Source organism: Carassius gibelio, chromosome B17 (assembly GCF_023724105.1).
Source record: "Carassius gibelio isolate Cgi1373 ecotype wild population from Czech Republic chromosome B17, carGib1.2-hapl.c, whole genome shotgun sequence".
NCBI classification, from domain to species: Eukaryota; Metazoa; Chordata; class Actinopteri; order Cypriniformes; family Cyprinidae; genus Carassius; species Carassius gibelio.
This window is the reverse complement of record NC_068412.1, coordinates 16370818-16393190: the sequence shown is the minus strand read 5'-3', so window position 1 is coordinate 16393190 and position 22373 is coordinate 16370818. Positions and strand designations below refer to the sequence as shown.

The 22373-nt window shown below is 36.7% G+C and overlaps 2 protein-coding genes across 4 annotated transcripts; both read left to right on the top strand.

The window, feature by feature from the left end:
- The first annotated feature begins 424 nt into the window (after positions 1-424).
- pgrmc2 (progesterone receptor membrane component 2) lies at positions 425-12266 on the top strand. The gene is made up of 3 exons (XM_052580224.1): positions 425-823; positions 5284-5439; positions 10339-12266. Exons 1-3 carry the CDS (start codon positions 472-474, stop codon positions 10434-10436), a joined length of 606 nt encoding a protein of 201 aa, XP_052436184.1. The 5' UTR covers positions 425-471; the 3' UTR covers positions 10437-12266.
- A 1771-nt stretch (positions 12267-14037) lies between these two features.
- On the top strand, positions 14038-21737 carry asmt2 (acetylserotonin O-methyltransferase 2). Of its 3 annotated transcripts, none has more exons than XM_052580219.1 (9): positions 14038-14392; positions 15090-15187; positions 16608-16782; positions 16970-17099; positions 17219-17287; positions 17837-17955; positions 18119-18256; positions 20665-20787; positions 20879-21737. In XM_052580219.1, the coding sequence occupies exons 2-9, from the start codon at positions 15107-15109 to the stop codon at positions 21088-21090; spliced, it is 1047 nt and encodes a 348-aa protein (XP_052436179.1). In that variant the 5' UTR covers positions 14038-14392; positions 15090-15106; the 3' UTR covers positions 21091-21737. The 3 variants fall into 3 exon arrangements, with proteins under 3 accessions (XP_052436179.1, XP_052436180.1, XP_052436182.1); XM_052580220.1 differs by lacking the exon at positions 14038-14392 and adding an exon at positions 14480-14698; XM_052580222.1 differs by lacking the exon at positions 14038-14392 and adding an exon at positions 14617-14746.
- Positions 21738-22373: the final 636 nt, after the last annotated feature.

Sequence of the window (22373 nt, the reverse complement as noted above, 5' to 3'; positions counted from 1 at the left end):
TGTAAATTCTGAGTTGTGAAGATAACTGGCTAACAAGAGATACTGTTATCTTTGTTGAATTTATTATTAGTTTTTAAGTTATTGACCGTGCAAATATTTAACACATCATAAATATTTATTATATATTATTCAGTATTGTATTTAATACACATTCGTTGTTTAATGTCTGTGTGATATATAAAAGTAGAAGTTTTTTTTTTTTTTTGAGTTGCAGTTTAATTAAAAAAGCAGATTTTCTGCACACATCAGTATTTTTTCGCGGTTGGCTACTGATTATCATATCAGCGCCTTTTCTTTATCTAAAGCCTTTGTCTGGTCGCATACGCTCGGTGGTCTTGTAGGCGCCACTCTGACTGAAAACTACAAATCCCAGGAGCAAACGCGGTGTTCCGGTAACAGACATCCAATCAGAAGCGCTCCTGAGTAGCAGCTGGGTGGGCGCGCGCGGTGGGAAGGTGCTATCGTTGCAGTATGGCGGACGATGGGGACGGTAGGAGTGCAGCGGCGGACACTAGCGGCGGGCAGGGCACGACGGAGGAGTTGGATCCGGGGGCCGGTCTCGGCATAAGCGGCATGTTGCTCGATCTCGGCGTTCTGGTGCTCTTGCTGGCCGCGTGTTACGTGGTTTACGCGCGGTGGTGGCGGAGGGCGGGCGCGAACGCGGGCCGGGGCAATGAGGCCTCGCCGCTTCCCAAGATGAGGAGACGCGACTTCACCCTGCAGCAGCTGAGCGAGTACGACGGCGTGCAGAACCCGCGCATCCTCATGGCAGTCAATACCAAGGTCTTCGACGTGACCAGCGGCAAAAAGTTTTACGGACGTGGTAAGAGAGCGCAGGGCTCAGGCTTACACCCACAATTAGCGGAGTTTTTTTTTTTTACTTGAGCAGTGGAGAAGGTAACTTAACTAACGTTAAGTAGTCAGTAAGCAAGCTGGAATACATAAGTTACTAGTAAGTTAACTACTGGATAATAAACAACTTATTAATATTAACGTTAGCACTTTATTTCACATTTGGCCTGTTACACGTTACAGTAACTGTACATTATGCTTAATTACAAGAAACGTACCACAAACCAGAACCATATAGTAAGTGTATGTGGTTATTAATATTTTACAGTACTTATTTATGTAATAACACTGTAACAAGGAGATATTTACCTAATAAAGTAACCTTATTTTATTTTAAAAATGTTTTTTGCTAAAACTGGAAGTGCCAGCAATACACACTGGTCTTAGTGGTCTAACGTAGTAATAATGGAAAAGTTACAAGTCACAGCTGGATACTAGTGGTGTATTCCAGCATTGACTAGTATGTGTTGAAAAGTACTTGTGGCTGATTGTATAGATATTAATCAATAAATGAAGTACTAACATCTAACGAAATAGTGAAGGGTACAGTTAATGTTAGATTACTGACCACACTTTGTTTTGCTGTCCTTTTTACATGTTACATGTACTTGCTTTAGAAATGATAAGAAATTATGCATAATTTTAAGCAGCTAAACCTCTAGTACGTACATGTTAATCATTATTGCTCATAATGGTTAGTTTAAAAAAAACGCTTTCCATAGAAGAATATACTCTGGTCAGAGGAAAGCTAATACTAGTAAACACTGGTCAGGGTAAAGTCACACAAAGACTCTTTCTCCCACAAACCCCTGCTGTGATGATGCACAGGGTGGTCTTAAGTCTCTTATCAGAGTTTTCCAGCCTCTTGACGGGCCCTTTCTATCTCATTCATAACTGCAGTCACCTCTCTACCGCTCTGTTTTGCGTAGGTGAACTCTTTCCCGGGCTTCAACCTGTCATGTCAGTGTGTTTTTGAATGAGAGCCATGTGCAACGTGGACATATGGTGTGAGAGCCATGTGCTGGCACACCCATCAGATATGCACTGTACAGGTAGAGCTGAACCATGCAGTAATCAATAGGCTTATTTTAAACATGTGAAGCAAACAGCTTGATGTGCTATGATGAATATTAGGTCAGCTAAGTTTAGCAGTGGTCCTGGTTAAGAAATCAAGCACCGAGCCTCATTCCTGCCTCCCTCCCCTGCAGGGAAACCCTGGTTTCTTTCCCCTGTACTTTAAGAGCAGTTTACAGGCTGTGCAGAACAGCTGATTGCTACACTGCATACTTGAAATATATTTTATCTCAAAGCCAGTACAACAGTCTTTTGTCTGTCTGGAGTCTATATTTGGAAATCCAGGTCAGAAGTGAAACAAAGAGTGCACATAAAACTGTACCAGGGTCATCACAGCCATGGATTGCATATACCCAGTTTTGATTCACAGTTCAAACTACAGCCTCTGATTGGGCATCTCATCTCCCTCAGCTATATTTGTATACGAGAGATGTTATCTGACCATCTGTGGTGTTTATGGGGGGAGCATGGTGCGTTCAGTACGTGATGTCAGCAGCAGACCAGACTCTGACCTGTCTGTCATTCATTTAGACACCTGTAGTCCCGTATGGCATCTTGCACCATTTCACCCAGAACGAATATGTGATCAGCTTTATTTACCTGTTGCTGCATTCATTTATAACCTGATGAGACTATAGCATAGGTTTGCACTTTGTAGACAGACGTGGTGTCTTATCACTCGTCCATAGGGCAGCTTGTTCTTTTTTGGTCAATGTTTGGCTGGCTCTGCTTGTTTCTTCTAAGACTATTATTGCTCAACCGCTGAAAAAAAAGAGTATGTGCGTGTGTGTTTTTGCACATGGAGATCAGATGATGAACTAAAAAAAGAAGTATCAAAAGATGGCTTTATAATTGCCCCTTCTACTGCCTTCTGTTCTGAATAAACAATGACTAGAGCTCAGTCTCTGTCAAGAAAGAGAACAGAAGAAGCTGCACATGCCAGAGCAGCCTTGTCATCATCAGGCCTGATCTGAAAGGCTTTTGACAGTCTCATTTGTTATGAATCATGGATTCTAGTTCCTGTTAGAGGTTATGAAGTAAAACTCTACATGTAGTAAGTATTAGAGATGTCCTCTTATCTTCCTTCTTATCTTTTGTACCAAAAGACTATCTATGTTTATATGGGTATTGTGTCTGTTATGTGCTATTCACGTTCACACTGTTGCTACAGATGTTACTTTGTACACTCTTCATATTACATTCCTGCAAAGATGACAGGAAATTTACTTGCATATTGCTGTCCTGGGGCAAAAAATGAGGGCAGTTGCATTTCAGATCAAACATACAATGAATGGTGAGTGAGCGTGACCTGGACATGTCAGGTGAATGATGAGATTTTCGTGACTAAAATGATCCTACAAGACAAATTGCATGAAAACTTATTCCTCCGGTTTCACTGACAAGGCTTAAAGCTAGTCCCAGACTAAAATGCATGCTGTCTCAACTGAAAAAATGCTTCTCTGACATATCTTAAAATATGTCAGTGTCATTCTACTGTCTCAGGATGCAATGTAACGTTTTCCTCTAAGGCATTTTTATAAAAGCTGTGTCTGTTCCATCTGTATCATTGTTTGAGCTTTTACACATGCACAGTAAGTTTAAAGAATTTAACGTTTTCTGATGTTTCAGTGTGGGTGAGAAACTTTTGGAACACACTTGAAAAGGCTAGTGTGGACGGAGAGCATTATTCAAATGTTTCCAGATTAATGTAGACATAGCCATAGTATATTTTAATATTCTTTTCCATACTCTGTGTGGTGTGTTGTTCACAGAATCTCTCACAGCTGTTTTCGAGTACCTGTTTGTTTACCTGCATTCCTCAGGTTTGCGTGAGCAGCTCCATTCATCTCAGCTGTTTGGTTGTATTTGAGACAACACTTCATTTTTTTTTCTGCTTGTCTGGGATTGTCTGACCCAGTGACTCTAAAACTGTTTTCTTTTAGTAGATTCATAGCAGAGTTTTTTTGCATTTCATTTGGGCTCTTACTACTGCTGGTAGTAGAAGTAAAAATAATAGTACTGATTTATACAAAATATTGTTAGCAGTAAGGCTGGGCGATTTCGCAAAAAATGTAAATCTCGATTGTAAATCTCGACATCCCAGAATGTTTGAAACAGCAGTTTATCAACAATATGAAGTGCCACTATGCATATCTCACACAACATTAGGCTAAATGAAAAAAGAAACAAAAAGCCATTCAGAACAGGCACAAACAATAATGTGACAACTTAAACAGCAGCATTAGTAAGGCATATAGCCTAGACTAATTAATTTCTTAAAGGGATACTCCACCGTGTTTTCATATTAAACAGTTTTTTCCCTTAACTAAGACAAGCTGATACATACCTCTCTCGTCTCAGTGTGTGCCCATAATCGCTTTGGCACGCGGTGACACTTTGAAAGCACTTAGCTTAGCCCATTCATTTAATATGGGCCAAGCAGAAAAGCTACCAAACACCTCCACGTTTTCCCTATTTAAATGCAGTTACTCGCGTAGTTTAACTCGACCTAGGACGGTAACACAAAACAATACGTTGCGCTTTTCTAAGCGTGTAAAATGGATAACTATATTGTGTGGCGGAATACCATGGCAAGTGCTTGTAAGCACTTCGTCTTGGCGCAGTAATATCTTCACTCGTGAAAAATCCTCTCACCGGCCCCCGCTCCCTCTAGTGAAGAGATTACTGCGCCAAGTTAAAAGCATTTCACTCCCATCTTATTGCATGTTAACCTATTCCACTGCCCGCGTCACATCTTTGTCAAAACAAAAGCGCTTTGTGAATGACACCTAGCACTAAATTTATGGTCCTTCACGGAGTGTGTCAGATGCGAGCGGTTAATCATGTGTGCCAGCATGTGGTTGGATTGTTCTTTTCTGTCATCTCCGGCATATTGTCATAGTGTCTAGTGTACTAACATTTGGTAATATTTCTATTCAAAATTGCGGTTCCTCAATTTAAAAAAAAAATTGTGGCAAAACAATAAATTTGAATTAATCGATAAAATCGGGTAAATCGCCCAGCCCTAGTTAGCAGTAATTATTAATTATCTATAATTATGAATAATACATAAGTACTGTTATTTTAAACACTTTACATACTTTACCTTTTTATTTTTTAGATTTGAATGTAGGAAGGCTATTTAGTTGAGTTTTAACTTAATTTAAAGTTTAATTATGTTTTTGCTTTCATGCATACTAGTTATTTTAATTTGTCATGAATTGCAGATCAGACAATAACTGATGAATCACTGGCAGTATTGCATTTTCAGTTCTGGTTATTGTATCTGTAATGTGCAGAAGTTCCTAAATTTTTTTCTTTCTGACCTTTATGCTCACAGTATGTCTGTTGTTCCAGAGGGCCCCTACGGGATCTTTGCTGGACGTGATGCTTCTCGGGGTTTGGCAACATTCTGCCTGGAGAAGGATGCATTACGAGACGAGTACGATGATCTTTCAGACCTGAATGCTGTACAGATGGAAAGCGTTCGAGAATGGGAGATGCAGTTCATGGGTAAGCAGGACAATTCCACTGTGAATTGCAAAAGAAATCTTCCGACAATTTCTGCTTGGCCGATGTGTTCAAGGTTTTATTTTGACTGTGCACCGGACTTTTATTTTGACACAGAGCTCACACTCTCTCTCTCTTGTTTACTGTCACGGTTTACAGTTCTGTCTAATACAAATAGAAGTCTGTCTCTAAACTTGATTTCAAATTATGCTGCGCTTTATGCATTCACCCACTGTTATATTTGTTTCATTTTCAATGTGTGCTGCATGTAAAATGAGTGTTACCTTGGCTTTATTTGGAAAATATGCCCTGTTGGTTATAGTGTTTACTTCCTTTTTTAATTATATTTTAAATTTTTTTAAACCTTATTAAACATTAATTTATTTTTGAAAAATACTTTGTCTTCAGTATAAGTATTTATTTTACACATTTATTTTTTAATCCATCATCAAGTGACTTATAATTTCTTAAATATATTTTTTAATATATGTATAATATATATATATATAATAATATATATATATATATATATATATATATATATATATATATATATATATATATATATATATATATATATATATATATATATATATATATATATATATATATATATATATATAGGCTTTATATCGGCTATCGGCCCCCCTGCTTTCCAAGATATCGGCATCGACTGTCAAAAAAACAATATCGGTCGACCACTAGTTTTATTGGCCTTTTGGGTAATTGCAGATAGGAAAGTTGTGCATGTTTGGTAGGTAGTTAGTTTTCACTCCTCTTGGTCCACAAGCTTTGCATGTTGTTCCTGTTGTGCTGGTTAGGGCTTATCTGTACATTTACTGTAACCACACAGCTGATGCAGGAATGGGGTACTGGACAAATTCTCTAGATATTGAGTGATGGTAATCTTTAATTGTCATGTTCACTCTAGATCAGAGAGCGGCCATATATCAGTGTTTCCTGCACCATTATTCAGTAGTAATGTGTCAGATGGTCTCAGTTAAATAAGATAAGATAAAAAAAGTCTGGGAAGTTGGTACCATGAAACAGTCAAGAAAATACTTATTTTTTTATTGCTTTTTTTTCAGTAGCTGCACTAATAAACAAATATCACTTACGAATTTAAAAAAAAATGATTCTTGAATAAGATGAGGTGGTGCCCTTAATGTACTGGCATGTTTAAGGGAGTGACTCTTGTCCTAAAGCCATATACAATAAGGTTTATTCTTGACTGATCTAGATTGATTGATTCAATGTTGAACAGTCTCAGATCTGTTTGTGTTGCTGTGTGAGATGAGGAAATGAGATAAACAGCTTGACTTCCCCGTCACAGCCTGTGGGGAAAATCTGGCATGTAATGTAACAGATTAATGCCTCTTATAAGTTACTCTGGTGATAAAGCACACAATGTTTCACTCTGCTTGTTTGCATTGTTGCTACCACAGATGAACTCCTTATAAGAACCCCCCCCCCCCCCCATAAAAAAAATAACAAATGCGTTTTAATAGTAAATAGTCGTAAAAGTTAGTAAATTAAATTAGCCAAAATTAAGGGCATTAAAAAGTAATAAACGTCATCTGACGAGGTATTACATTTTAGAGCCCAATCTTTTTTTAGATACATTTTAAACTTGTGTTCAGTGCAGGCCTTTCTTCTAAAATTTGCATGGATTTATTTATATGTTGAGAGTAACGTTAGGACAAGAGCGATATCATGTGAGGTGTTTGTTCACACGTGCGCTGAAACAAACTGGGTAACCGGCTGGCTTGCTGCCAAACATGTATGCAAGCTCGCTTTCATTCAGGAGTTAAAGAATGGCCAAATGCAAGTTTTCGGACCAATTTTTACAAAAGATCGCAAATTTTCGTAATTGCCTCAAAATATCAGCAGAATCTGGGCTTAGAAGCGTCCCGTGACGTCATTGCAATTCGCATTCAGTCAAATAAAGTCCTTGCGTTCTCATCAGGACTGATTTACAAGAGCTAAATTGGATAAATAAACAAAGCGGAACAAATCCTCGCTACTAGTTCGGGCTGCGCAGTCCGTTCATCTGCTCGAACTGGAGCTGCAACACCGTTATACACAACGCTGGGAGATACAGTGAAGAAAGCAGTCGGACTCACCACAGAGTCAACATATCTGTGAAATCTTGTGAGAAGCATTCAAATTCAGCAAATAATTCTGTTAAAGCTGATATCAGAACAAACGCCACTGATGTGGAAACCAGGAAGAGCACTTCAATAAACACATCACCACCATTGACCATGGATTTAACAGTAAACTACAGGGACAGTTTGTGACAGAATTGCTCTAATGTTTTCGAGTGATTTTAAATGCTTCACACAACTTTTCCCAGCACTTCAATGGTTTAAGTATTACCGAATTTGAAAGTTATTTTTAATGTGTAATATTTGTTCATCTTTAATAGGCTTTTCCCCCATGTATAAAACTGAAAGTTTTAGTATGTAGGAAAGCAAACACTTATTTAAAAATAAAATATATATATTTAATTACCACTTGTAGATGATTGCAGGAAGTACTTATAGGTCATTTCCCCTCCCTAATATTGCCTATATATTTTTGTATTCATTAAATAATATTTAGGAGGTTGGAGTAGACTAACTTACTTGTTAAATATGCAAATTCATGGTTAATAGCTCCAGTCAAGGCCACGAGCAGGCAGGCCACGGGGTCCTGCTCCACCTCATAAAAAATTGACTCAGTATCTAGGTCAGTGGTTCTTAAACTTTTTACCCTCTCAGGAAATATTAGGCTTTCCCAGTACCACCATTGTGACTAATATTGACATGGCTTGTGATTGGCATAGTGTTATAGACTTACTGTAATGCTTAATCTGAAGGTTTAGCATGGCTCTGATAAAGCCAAACATAAATTATAGGGATTTTGTTTAAATTATTTTATTGTATGTTTATTCGTATCCTGAGTACCACCAATAATGAGCCACAGCTGGAGAACCAATGATCTAACTTTGACAAAACAGTCCTGTCATATCTATCACTGTCAAATGTAGCCCAACACTTGGCTCATGATTTACTTTTAGGTTAATAATGCTATAATTATAGGCTAAGGTTGTCTAAGCAAAAATAAAGCAATAATCCCTGCAAAGCCATGTTTTCTGCAAAGCTTTGTCCAAAACTATGGACAAAGGCCCACTGTGACATCTTTATTAATCCCTCTGCTTTACTTAAATGAATCATCTTAATTTATTTTAATAACACCTGTGCTTACTTCACGGCCACCTCTTTTTTTAGATTGCTCAAACATTAGACATCAAACTGAGTAATGATCTGTGAAGATGATGTCTCCTTCCTCTTCTGTCTTTATTTCTATTCTTATCTTTGTGGGCAGTTTTTGAGTCCAGTGTTGATGTTAAGTTATAATGACCTCGTTACATTATGATGCAATATGTTATTCCATTTGGAAAGATAATTAATTTACCCCACTACAGTTGCAGCTTGAAGTCGTGCTGATATTAAAAAAATATTTTGAAGGTATTAAAAAGGTAGTAAAAGGTATTCAATTTACCTTAAGAAGTTCTGTATATACCCTTACCCCTGTTTCACACTGCAAGCGTGAGCGGTGCGCGAGCAGACTCTCGCGAGTATTCACACTGGAAGTGTATAAGTACAGCATCACAGCAGCGGCTGCAAAGCGTGTTAGGCAAAAAGTAAAACCATTTCAAACAATGGGTATAATTCTTTCAACATTTGTTTTTATAACAATACACCCTACTTTCACCCAAAATTAATAATTAAAAAGTTTAAATGGGTAAATACATATTTGTTATACTTAATTTTCTTTTCTGGCATAATTGTTAAAACACTAGACATTGTCGTTGTTGTTTAAACTCTTGACATGCTTATTCTGTGCATTTTGAACACGTTTTGTGTAAAATCATATTTATTTTTCCATCAAAAGTGTGCTTTCACTTTAATTGAGCATGAGCAACACAGCAAAAATAGACCGGATCCCAAAACCCCCGCTTCACTGCTGTTCATGCGACGCTCCTGCTTGACGCTCACGCGCTGCTCCTAGTCCCGGTGTGAATGCACTCATTGATTAACATGGACGCCGAAAAAAATATGCGCTGCTCGCGCGCCGCTCACGCTTGCGGTGTGAAACAGGGGTGAGTTAACAATAACACTGATGGAGAAAGATGGTCTGTGCAGCAAGATTATGTTTTACAATCAACAGAAACTAGCTGGTTAATGCTAACTGATCCCTGGTTGTAACTACCAAAGTTCAATGTCCAAATAAGAGTCCTTCCAAAAGTTTGTGCACAAGATAAATATGCAGAACAATATTAGGGCTTGGACAATAAATCAATGCAGAATCGATTGGTGGATTGATTCTTAGATTTTCAGAATGCATCGTGATTCCTTAGGAATTGATTTGGAGCTTAAATTTTAACAGCAGATGGCCCTTTAATCTAGATTGTATCCGCGCAATCAGATGCTCATGAAGAAGACTGCTAAAGAGCACTTGTGCGTTCGGCTGAGTCATGTAATTTCACCTCAGTTTAGAATCCTTTACTGACACGAGATTAATGTAAACAGCCCACCGTGAACACCTTTGTTATTCGCGTCAACCTTTTTGAATTTTATGAATTATTATTTTAGGTTCAAGTGTGTGTAAGGATTTGAAACAAGCAGAGTATGGCTGTTTCTAAAGCATGCAGTGCTATCTGCTGTTCAAAACTAAAAAAGAATCCCAATGCATTCGGAAAATCTCAGAGTTTATGCTGAATCATTTCTCAATTCGCGAGGCATCAGTTTATTTTCCCAGCCCTACACAATATGCATGAACAAGAAATAAAAAATTCAGTTTTATATTAAAATAGTTTTATTAATCCTTTTTCCAATTGTTGTTCCTCTCTCTCAGAGAAATATGACTACGTTGGCCGTTTGTTGAAGCCAGGAGATGAGCCGTCTGAGTACACAGATGAAGAGGACATGAAGGATCATCAAAAACACGAATGATCTGCTGAAACATCCACAGCAGCTGAAGCCCAGGACTGAGAAGGCCACCATCCAGAATAGTTAAACTCCTCAGAATCTGCCCTTTACCTCGATAATACCGTGTTCCCACTACTGCTCCACCACAGAGAGAAACGCATCAGTCTGAAAGCCCCCTGCTGTTCTGACTGTCCTTTTACCAAAACAGACCAATAGCCTGTCAGAGTTTCCTGTACTCGTCTTGTCTGTTCTTGATACCTGCTCCTTGACCCTCAAGCTTCCTGTCCCACCTAAACACTCGATTTAAACCATCTAACACTATACTGTAAACCACCAATCCTGCACCCTAAATCATCAGTCATACAGTTCTGTCATTTACCCTACAGTCCAGTGGAAAGTGGAGCGCACCTGAGGCTTTTATAGCATCCTGCACATTTGGGCGTTCAGACTTGGACTGGCAATGTGAAGAGATGTATAAAAAGGAGGAAACACTGAATACACATACATTTTTATTCACTTCAATTTATTTTGGGTCTTCACGGTTCATGACCTCAAAAGTCATGTACATAGAGCGGGGCAGATGCCTGGAGTCCAGTACACAACAGGTTAAAAATCGCAACTGGGTTCTCTTTTTAATTCTTTTTGTTTCCATTTAAGTTTTTTTGTTGTTGTAATTATTGTAGCACAATCCACATCTCAAACATTTCTCAAGCATTTAAATCTCATGCTTATTAGTCGACTGTAAGAACGTTGTCGTTTTAAATCAGAGTAAATGTCGAGTGGATATTGTAACCAATCCAAAAGCCAGATTGTCTGCCATCAGCCAATCAATCCAAAGGTTGGGAGGGTCTGGGGTGGGTGGGTTCTCTCAGCATTTTTTGTATTGTGTGCAACACTAGTGTGTAGCGATCTTTGTCACAATGTGATTGTAAAACATTCAGGATGGGAAATGTTTGTGGGGGGGAGGGTAACCATTAGCATTCTTGCCATAGAACTGTTGTTTTATTTGAACTCTTACTGTGTAAATCTGAACGGCTGGTTGGGATGCAAAGGGAAGATCAGTATGGTAGTTTAATTGGATCAACTTGTCTGTTTATTGGTCAACAGAACTCTCCCTTTCCCTGTTAATGAAACGGAGTAGTTATCGTGCCTTATTTCCATTTAATTTACTACAGAATAGTCAAGAGATGTAGAAGGATACAGGTATGAGAAAACGCGAGATAAAACTTGTTCTGCTCTGCCCTTTCCAAAATACATACTATTAGGAGGTTTTCGAAAGCTAAGGCATCTTCCCCTCCATTTCCTCAAAGTTTGTACAATGAGGCGTGCTCACGTTTGTGAGCAAATCGGACACGAGAGGTTTGACCGCCGTTATCGTGACCTTGTACATAGACTTTATGAGCTATTTCAGTGTTACTGCCATATCCGCGCTGTTATTAAACTCCACGCACTGCTGTGTTGTACTGGCCAAAAGATCCATTGCTCTTTCTCTGTTTCCATCTCTTTTTCCCCTCTTTTTTTTTTCTGCTGAATTTATTTTTAATTGTGGGTAATTTTCAAATCCACCCGTTAAGTGTTGTATTTAGTTTTTCTTCTGGAGAGGGGAACTATGAGTTTGGAAGAATACTTTGACTTTGCCGGGGGGAAGGGGGATGTGGCGCAATTCAAAAATTGTGGATTCTGTAAATATGTGTATCATTTTATTAAAGCATGTGCAGCAAACAGTGAGGTAATGCTGGCTCTCACGTCATGTATTTAAATGGAGTTTGCAAGGATGTGTGCGTGCTTGGTTTGGGGGGGGGGCGAGAATATGTTGTTGCAGAAATAAATGCATTTGGTTAATAACTACTGTTATCCTCTGCCCCTCTGTTGTGTCATCTTAAGCTTTGTTTCTCACAAAGTGCATTATTTAAAATCAAAGAACTATAAAAGTGGCAGCTGAGAATGTAAACACTGAAGTGTGTTAAGAAACCACTAGGTTGATTTTTTTACTAAATGCACTAAATTGCATAGATCATGCAATTCTACCAGTTTTGGACTAGTTTTAATATTTTACACTTCCATATTAAAGCATTTTTTAGATTGTGTGAAGGAATAGGGGAGGAAATAGGCAAAAATGTTATAAAGTAATGGCAATAGTTTGTCCAGATAATTTTTACGGATTTGCAGACTATATTTTCAAGCATGATTTAGCAGTGTGAAATGTCATTCGAAAATGTTAGAGCTGAAAAGAATTTACATAAGGTAATGTATCAATACTGTGTGTGCATCTCCAAGCCCAGTTTACACAATCAGTAGTCAAACAAAACCATTGTTTCAAATCATTGCGGTTGTGAGTTTACAGCTTCACACCACAGTTTGAGTATGGAGATAGTTTTGTTGCATAATTCCAAATAAATTTATAATAGAAATTTATTTAAATTTATAAATTCACATAATTAAATGTGCAAGTACAAAATTATCTACAAATAAGTCTTTAATGCACCCCTGGTTTATGGTGTCTCCTTTATCTATACACCTTTTACCTGTTTCTTTATTATTTTCAGGTAGGTAAGGAAAGTCGACCCTGGACAAAACTATAAGCATTTCAAAAATACTTACAACTTGCTCAGTAGACTTCTGTGGTCAGTTCTTGCTTACGGCTCTTAAATTACTACTCTTGCAGACCATAACTTGTCAATAATAAAATACAAGTTTTATTAAAGTTAACCAAAGTTATATCAAAGTACAATAGTAAAGTTACAAAATCAAGGTATATTCAGCTGGTATCAGGCGTCGAGGGATACTGTGACGCCTGATACCAGCTGAATATACCTTGATTTTCTTACTTTACTATTGTACTTTGATATAACTTTTGTTAACTCCGTGACTGTTCATGAATGGCCCAGCCAGAGCCCTGACTTAAACCCAATTGAGCATCTCTGGAGAAACCTGAAAATGTCTGTCCACCAACGTTTACCTTCCAACCTGACAGAACTGGAGAGGATCTGCAAGGAGGAATGGCAGAGGATCCCCAAATCCAGGTGTGGAAAACTTGCATCTTTCCCAAAAAGACTCCTGACTGTATTCAATCAAAAGGGTGCTTCTACTAAATACAGAGCAGAGGGTCTGAATACTTAGGACCATGTGATATTTCAGTTTTTCTTTTTTAGTGCAAAAATGTCAATTTTGTGTTTTACTGTCACTATGGTGTGTACTGTCACACTGTGTACATTAAGGGGGAAAAAATGAATTTAAATGATTTTGGCAAATGGCTGCAATATAACGGTGAAAATTTAAGGGGGTCTGAATAATACCTGTACCCACTGTGCGTGTGTATATAAAAAGAGGGAACTTTGCTGTGGTCAAGCTGAGATTTCTAATAGCCACTGCTAATGCTATATTATTAGTGCTACCTTTCCACTAAAAATCACTTCGTGGAGGATTTTATTCAAGGGCTTTTTGTTTTGTTCATTATAACAGCATAATTATTGAAATCGCTCGGTATTAACCGCCAGATGTCACTAAAACCCCAATGGTTCTCTAACAGAGGCCGAAGGCTGCCAGTGATGGGAAATCTGAATCAATTCCGCGAATCGGTTCTTTCCAACAGTTCGTTCTGACCGGTTAAAAATTCCATCGATTCTTTCACGTCATAGCGTCGTTCGTGACATTTTATATCGGCGATTTTCGGCCTGTCAAAGTACATGCTCTAAAATGTTTCAGTAAATCATATATAGGCTCTTATATGTGTCTTGGTCTTCAGTCACATTGCCAATTCGGAGCCGCTCTGACCGATTCGGTCGTGAATGAGTCGTTCAAACTGTGAACTGGGTTCAGGAATCGGACATCGCTACAGAACACCGCCACAGTGTGATTCTTTCATATATCATTTCGCGAACGGTGCTTTATTTCGCACGAGATGACTGTTGGAGCAGAGTCGAATTAACCGTAGAATTGTGTAGAACGGAATTTCATATCAAACCGGCAGTTTTTGTTGGGTAAGTTTGGTTTTCTTAAACACTGCAGTGCTTAAGCATAGTTGTGCAAGCAGGTTTTAGACTCTGCATATATCGATAATCTTGCAGCTTTATATGAAATATCTTCGATCAACTCGTAGTATTTTTACAGCACTGTGGTCAACACATCATCATCGTGTGTATCTGTACATGTTCCGTGGAAACAACACATGAATGACTTAGTAGTTGGTTACACAATACATTCTTTCAGTGTGACCGGCTCTGTGCAAGTGTGAGGACCAAAGATTCAGATGAACCTCATTTGAGAGGGAGAATGCATACAGTCTGGTAATGTCAATATAAAATTCAGAATTGCTTAAAATGTTTAAATTTTGGGTAAGTCTGGACCAGCAGCTGATGACGACATCAGCTTTTGTGTACCACAATCGTCTATATTTTGTAATGCATTAATAGAGTTTAAGCAAAGAATGCAGAACAGAAAATACGTTTTATAGCATTTTCTGTACATGCCTTTATGAACCCTATTTTTATTTTCGTATCTTTTTTATTAGTATTGTTGTTGTTGTTGTTGAAAAGGTACTGCACAGGCTCAGTGGTTGAAGTGTAATATCAATATTATTTGGATCTTTCAACACTAACTTATACTGGCTACTTTGATATTTCACATTCACTTGGTTTTCACATAAGTTGAAGCTGATGGCGAGCCTGACTTTTACAGGAGGGACGTTTCTCATCATGGCTGAGCATTTATCCCAGAGTGAACTGGACTATCCTTTTAAGCTTTTGGAATATTTCAATGGATTCAGGATCTCCAAGGTGTGTGTTTTATGAGAGACTCATACTGAATTCCTTAATGTCTCTATAATAGAGTGTTTATCAAAATGAGTGCATGAATATCAATCAACCAACTGATATAAATCAGTACTTCTGTGATACTTCCTTTGTGATGTGGAATCGACCTAAGGCATCTTTAGCAGAACGTTTTAATAATGTGTTTACCACACGTGATATTTATTGTTGCCTTATGAGTAAATGTTTTATGTGAGAACATTTATTATTTGTGGCATGTCCACGTTGTTGTTTTTTTACCTCTGTGTTCACCAGGGCTGATTTTGCCTCTGGCAGGACAGGCTTATAACTTATTAAAAGCCACTGAGTCAAACTCTGAGATGACTCAGGACTTTTGTTATCCCAGAAAACCCAGAAAGGATTCTGCATTAACTGAATTTGATAATATAATATAATATAATATAATTCACACAAATAATTTTGCACAGTCAATCTACTCTAAAACACAGGTGGCAAAAAGTCATTAAAATTGGAAATTAATGAATTATATAAAAAGTCATGTAATCTAAAATATTCTTTTTTTTTTATCTTTTTTTTTTTTTTTACAAATATTACACCTTTCAGTATACTTGAACATTAATATTAATTTTAACCTTAAATCGTGTTCATGGGCTGATGTAATTTATACTACCATTTACTTAGGGTTTCTTCTGGAGAAATATGTTGAATGTAGTTTTAGTCCAAAAATAAAATAAAAAATCACACTGCAAAAATCCTGTTCAGTGACAGATATCAGATATTTGTCTTGATTTTTTTTTTTTTTTTAAGAAATAAAGATACTTTTATTCAGCAAGGAAAGGATTCATTAAACGGGTCAAATGCAACTAAAGAAATGTATAATATTGTACATTTCTATTTAAAATAATTAGACCTTTTAAGCTTTATATTGTCAAAGAATCCAAAAAAAAATGTATGTTAATCAGTTTTCAACATTGATAATAAAAAAATTTTTATTGAGCACCAAATTAGCATATTAGAATGATTTCTGAAGGATCACGTGACACTGATGTAATGATGCTGAATATCCAGCTTTGCCATCACAGAAATAAATTACATTTAACAGTATCTGAAAACAGAATTTATTTTTTAACTGTAGTATTATTACACAATATTACTTTAGCTTTGGGTTGTCCTGTAGAAATATAGTGGCTATAGCATACTTTATATCATTAAACAAATTTTGTCTTGTCTAATTCAAATATCCTAACAAGAAGAAATACTAGACATTACTTTTTGAAAATGCCTTTAGGTATCAAAGCAAGAATATGTATTCAGTTACAAGTTGCATTGTCAATTTACCCTTTAAAAGAAATGACAAACACATAAATAACATAAGTTCCCACTGACATTTTTTATTTGAATATCCTGAATCCCTGCTCTCCTCCAGGCAATATTTTCAGCTTGTGAGTTAGGGGTGTTCGACCTCCTCCTCCAATCCCAAAAGCCCATGAGCGCAGTAGAAGTGGCACAGAAGCTTGGCACCAGTGAAGACGGTATAGAGCGTTTACTGGGTGTTTTGGTTGCCATTGAGATTGTGGATGTGGAGGTTGTACAGGGAACAGGTGAGCTGCTTGACTATTTTATATTCCTCCTCAAATAGCGCGAAGTTACTTTGATTGCTCTATTATGTAAAGGTGATAAATGTAAATATCTGCTTCTGTTCATAAAATCATCCATCTCTTGTGTCTAGATTTTTATTAAAATAATCCTCCAAGTCTCCAAACTTGTACTCTTTGTCTTCTCTCCTAGCTTTTTACAGCAGTACAGATGTTGCTAATCTATACCTGGCCAAGACCAGCCCCAAATCTCTACATGATTTGATCATTTATAACTCTCAGACCATCTACCCACTCTGGAACAATCTTGTAGATGCTGTTAGGTAGGCATCGCAGTGTGTGAGCCAGTTTAAGTTTCATTGTAGTGATCTTTAGATACATCAGGATTTGTGTTTTATTGAGGAAGAAAAATGGTAGAATCAAAATATCTGAAAACTTACAGGGAAGGAAAGAACCAGAATGAGAAAACGTTTGGCCTCCCATCTGAAGAGATCTTCTCTGCCATATACAGGTTTGTGTGATCAGTTTTATATAACATTAGCAGTGAATGTTGTCGTTGTCCCTAGACGTCACTAGATTAAAAGTCCTTTCTTTGACTCCAGTGATGCAGTCTTAAGCGCTTAGCTTCTGGTGCAGTGTAATTCTAGGTCATGGACTTTAAACCAATACAAATTTGAGTCTTTATGACAGTCTGTTCCCATGTCTGGAGGGGTGGTGTGTGTGTGTGTGTGCTATATATGAGCCGACTATTATGTGTGTATGTAAAAGAATGACTAGTGTTATTGTATGTATGTTTGTGATTGTGTATGTGTGTGAACGCATCTCACGCTCTAGTAATTCTGGCATTTTGTGAAGATATCCGTTTTTATCCTTTTTATATTGTATTCATTAAATTTTATACCCATAATGTTTTTAAGTAATAATACGGATATCAGTTATCAAAATCTTTGTATTGTTTTCCAGATTTGTATAGTAAAGGAATTAATACTTTTACTTAGCAAAGACACGTTAAATTGGCCGTACACCATTGAAACTCAAATCCATCAATGTTTTGTTTCAGGTCAGAAGAGGAGATGCTGAAGTTCATGGGTCTGATGAACTCTACATGGGTCATTGACGGTCATGACATAGTGACAGCATTTGATCTTTCTAGCTTCAAGACCGTCATAGATCTGGGAGGTGAGTATAAATGTTGTTTTGACTCTTAGTTATTTGTGACAGTTATTTGAGCTAAAAATAAAAATCTCACAGTTGTAGAAACATTTTTTTAAATGAATTATGCAAGACGTTGTAGATTCGCAAGTCATGTTATTTTGAGATGCTTGCTGCTTTTGACTTGCAGGCTGCTCTGGTGCATTAGCGCGAGAGCTGGCTAAAGAGTATCCTTCCTCCACTGTCACGGTTCTGGATCTCCCGGCTGTGGTCCAGACTGCTCAGCGGCATTTCACCCAGCAAGACGACACCATCTGTTTTCAAGAGGGTGCGGAATGACGCATTGTAACATCGTTTGCATTTGACCCATTCTCTGTCCCTCTGAACTTGTCAAAAACAACAACAATCTAGTTACTGCCCAGACCACAGTAAATTTTAAGCTTGTTGTGTTAATATAGTTAATGAAAACTAAAAATAGAAACTTAATAAAAAACTGTTTTCTTAACTAAAATGTAAATAAAAACTTAAATAACTGGGAAAAACTCAGAACACTCAGAAATGGTTTTAGATTAAAGGTGCAATAGGAGATCTCGGAAATTGCTAACATTAGCCTGAAAGCACTGAAAGGGTACGTCCCACCCTCCCTGCAATCACAGTCCAAAGCCACGCCCCCCTGAACACATTTATGCTCACAGACCAGGGGCTGGATTCACGAAACATTCTTAAGAAGAAATTTCTTATTAACTGCCATTTTCTTCTTATTTTTTAACTTTAGATAAAAAGTTAAGAATATTTTGTATTCCCAAAAATTAATCTTAAGAATATTCTTATCTTTTTTTCTTAAGATTGTTCTTAAGACAAAACCTAAGAAGAATTCAAATTCTTGAAAAGAATCTTCTTAAAAATCATCTTAAATAACTTTTTTCACAGTCTTAAATCCCAAGTCTTAAATCCCAAACAATAAATATTATTTTATGAATTTATTGGCTTATTTCAAATTAATTTAAGCATTACAACAACAGCTACATGTAATACATAGAAGAACTATGGATGTGCACACGTTTTCTGAAGGGACAGCGATGACTGCTCATGATTAGCCTGTGTGTGACGCTGCTTTTTGCTGACTTCAAAACTCATTAGCCACTCTAAAACGAGTCACATAGGGAGATTTAATTGAACGCCGTTAATTTTAGCTTATAAATCCATAATCTTTTGCAGTATTCAGCGCATATGAATGTGCAGGAAGCATTTTGCTGTAGAAGCGCTGACTCACATAATGGAAACAATTACTCAGATGAGATCGTAAAAACATGGCAAAAAAATATCGCTGCAGCTTGAGTGAGACATGCTGTTTTAAAGGTAACTGTTCAAAAACAGGCTGCATTAAAAACGTGAAGCTGAGCATCAGTCAAAGTCGCAACGAAAATATACAGTCTATGGTGCATGCTTATTATGATTATTATAATCTACCGGAAGCGCAAAAAGACAATAGTTTGAGTTTTTTTTTTTTTTTTTTTTTTAATAAGAAAACAATAAGATGTTCTTAAGAATATATTTGAGAACTTAAGAATTTTTCAAGAATTGCATTTAAGAACATTCTTAAGAACTTTGTGGAATTTATCTTAAGAAATTTCTTAATTTATTGCTTAAAAAGTTTTTGTGAATCCGGCCCCTGAATACCACAGACAACATTACAACAATAAGCTACATCAGCGGTTCCCAATTCCAGTCTATGTTCTGAAGTGAAGTAAACCCCTGCTCAGGGAGTAGGGAGCAATGATTACGGTGTAGGGATCATATCGATTGAAACAAAGTTCATTCACATAGCTGAATCTGAATCGGGTTTGTTAACCAAGCATGACATGCAAATAAGGTGCGCAAGCACTGGAATTGGGAACCGCTGGGCTACATCATGTTTCATTAACCAGCAAGAAAACTTTAAAAGTACTACAATAACTGCGCGAACGGTATGCAGATACATAGCAGGAAAGCTATTTAAAACGCTCAGACCAAGCGTTTTGATTGGACATACATTTCTTGGTCCTACGCCTTTCACAGATGATATAAATACAGATAAATAAATGTAAATCACTTAACTTAATGATTGCTATCGAGATCTGAAGGGATTTCAACCAGTATAACAGAAAATGTTTCTAGATGATCACCTATTGCACCTTTAATGTTTTAGTTTCTTATATCATAAAACCATCTGAATTAAACGTGAACACATTATACACTTGATGGCAATAACACTGTCCTGATAAATTCAATGCTATAAGGCATTTTTAAATGATACCAGTTAGCATATTAACTAAGCAAAAAAAATCTACATAGCAAAGTTTTTTTTGTTGTTGTTTTTTTTTTTTTTTCAAAATAAAAATTGTAATCAGCAACTATGCATAAATTTGTTTAAAAGTGACATTGTAAAATTAAAATTATGTAACATTTATACTGCCATTAAATGAATAAATTGAATTTTATAAATATACTAAAATGGAAAATGTTTTTTTCCATTTTAATAGTATTTTAATAATATCACTGTAGTATTTTTTTGATGGTGAGCATTAAGTCTTTTTTTCAAAAACATAAAAAATCGTACCAACCCCAGACTTTTCAGCGGCAGTGTTGATGATGTGAAAACTAAATGAAATAAGATAAAAATTATTTTAAAAATTAATAACTCTAGTATGTCATTTCTCATCTATAAAACAGTTAGGTATATGTTTGTATTTGTAGGGGACTTTTTTGAGGGAGAAATCCCTCCGGCAGATTTATACATTCTTGCCCGGATCATTCATGACTGGAAGGAGGACAAAAATCTCAAACTACTGAAGAAGATTCATACAGCATGTCATCCAGGTGAGAAACTATTATTAGATTTTTATCAGGTGAGAAATTATTAGGTGGCCCTAAAATGATCGTTTTCACAGCATTAAACATCTCTGTCTAGGTGGAGGCGTTCTGATCGCAGAGGCACTGTTATTCGAGAACCGCCGGGGTCCAACTATGGTTCAGATGTTTTCTCTGAATATGTTGGTCCAGACAGAAGGGAAGGAACATCCACCCTCTCATTATACACGGCTGCTCACCGACGCAGGATTCAGAGACGTGCAAGTCTGTCGGACCGGAAAATCGTACGATGCTATTTTGGCTCTCAAATGAATATGCACAAGTGTGTTGTAAGCGTCGTCAGTAATCAGACCCCTTCTGCCTTATCTGCAGACACGTCAGTGATCATGTTCATGCACATGTCAGGCATCTGTTGTTCCAACACAGAGTGAGCACAGAGTGATCCTTATGGTTCCTTCAAAAAACAGTTTTAGTACCAATTAGGTTTAGTTATTTGTGATGTTGACTCCTGAGGCCTACCAGATGTAGTCTAAGAAGGGGTGGGATGAGGAGCTGTTTTGGATTGGCCAGTGATGTCAAAATAAGCTCCGCCCTCTATCCAGTCTTGCATATCTATACACTGTGGTGTTGACACATGGTTAAATGTGACCCCTAGTGCTTATTATAATTAACAGTAAAAAAAAAAACTAAAATTTTTAACTAAAAAATAGTCTGTCTAAGTATCAATTCCTAGCCTCAGTTTTATTTTACTTTACTTAATTTTATAAACATGGTTTTTGTGTCATATACAATTCATTTACAAACCATCTACTGAAAAATAATGCATTTTGATTTTTTTTTTTATGTTTTGTTTGTGTATTTTTTGCTAGTAAAAATCTTGCACCATGACCTTTTGCCTCACATTTATAATTGTCCACCGAGGAAAAAAAATAAAAGGAAATTATTTTGTTGTGCATTTATCCCATATGGTTTGCAGTTTTTGTATTCTGTACCTTACAGGAAGATTTCCGTTACTCTCGTAACTGGACTGATGTTTAAAATATTAAATATGTTACCCTGCACCACAAAACCAGTAATAAGTAGCACGGGTATATTTGTAGCAATAGCCTACAATACATTGTATCATTGTATGGGTCAAAATTATTTTACTTTTATGCCAAAAATCATTAGGATATTAAGTAAAGATCATGTTCCATAAATATATTTTGTAAATTTCCTACTGTAAATATATCAAAACCTAATTTCTGATTAGTAATGTGCATTGCTAAGAACAAAATGTCAAATTTCAATTTCAAATATTGTCTTATCCTATCAGTCCTCAAGGGGAACCTTATTTATTCAGCTTCCAAATTATGTATAAATCTCAATTTAAAAATTTTTTTTTACTACTCTTATGACTGGTTTTGTGTTCCAAGGCCATATTTTAACCTAGTTCTGATTAATAGTGATGCATTAAATATTTCTTCATTTAACAGAGGTTTTCTATTGATTCATAATATGCAATAATGAGTAGTTTTAAACCTGCGATTTACAAAAAAAAAAAATCCCTGTCATCATCTCTAAAACAGATGAGGATATTATGAAACAGCTGAAAT

What these genes read in the sequence shown, in the direction of transcription:
- pgrmc2 (XM_052580224.1), top strand. Translation starts at nt 472, where the DNA reads ATGGCGGACGATGGGGACGGTAGGAGTGCAGCGGCGGACACTAGCGGC. An exon ending in CAAAAAGTTTTACGGACGTG is followed by an intron (nt 824 to 5,283) that starts GTAAGAGAGCGC and finishes CTGTTGTTCCAG; the next exon opens with AGGGCCCCTACGGGATCTTT. An exon ending in ATGGGAGATGCAGTTCATGG is followed by an intron (nt 5,440 to 10,338) that starts GTAAGCAGGACA and finishes CCTCTCTCTCAG; the next exon opens with AGAAATATGACTACGTTGGC.
- asmt2 (XM_052580219.1), top strand. Translation starts at nt 15,107, where the DNA reads ATGGCTGAGCATTTATCCCAGAGTGAACTGGACTATCCTTTTAAGCTT. An exon ending in ATGGATTCAGGATCTCCAAG is followed by an intron (nt 15,188 to 16,607) that starts GTGTGTGTTTTA and finishes GCTCTCCTCCAG; the next exon opens with GCAATATTTTCAGCTTGTGA. An exon ending in CACCATCTGTTTTCAAGAGG is followed by an intron (nt 18,257 to 20,664) that starts GTGCGGAATGAC and finishes TTGTATTTGTAG; the next exon opens with GGGACTTTTTTGAGGGAGAA.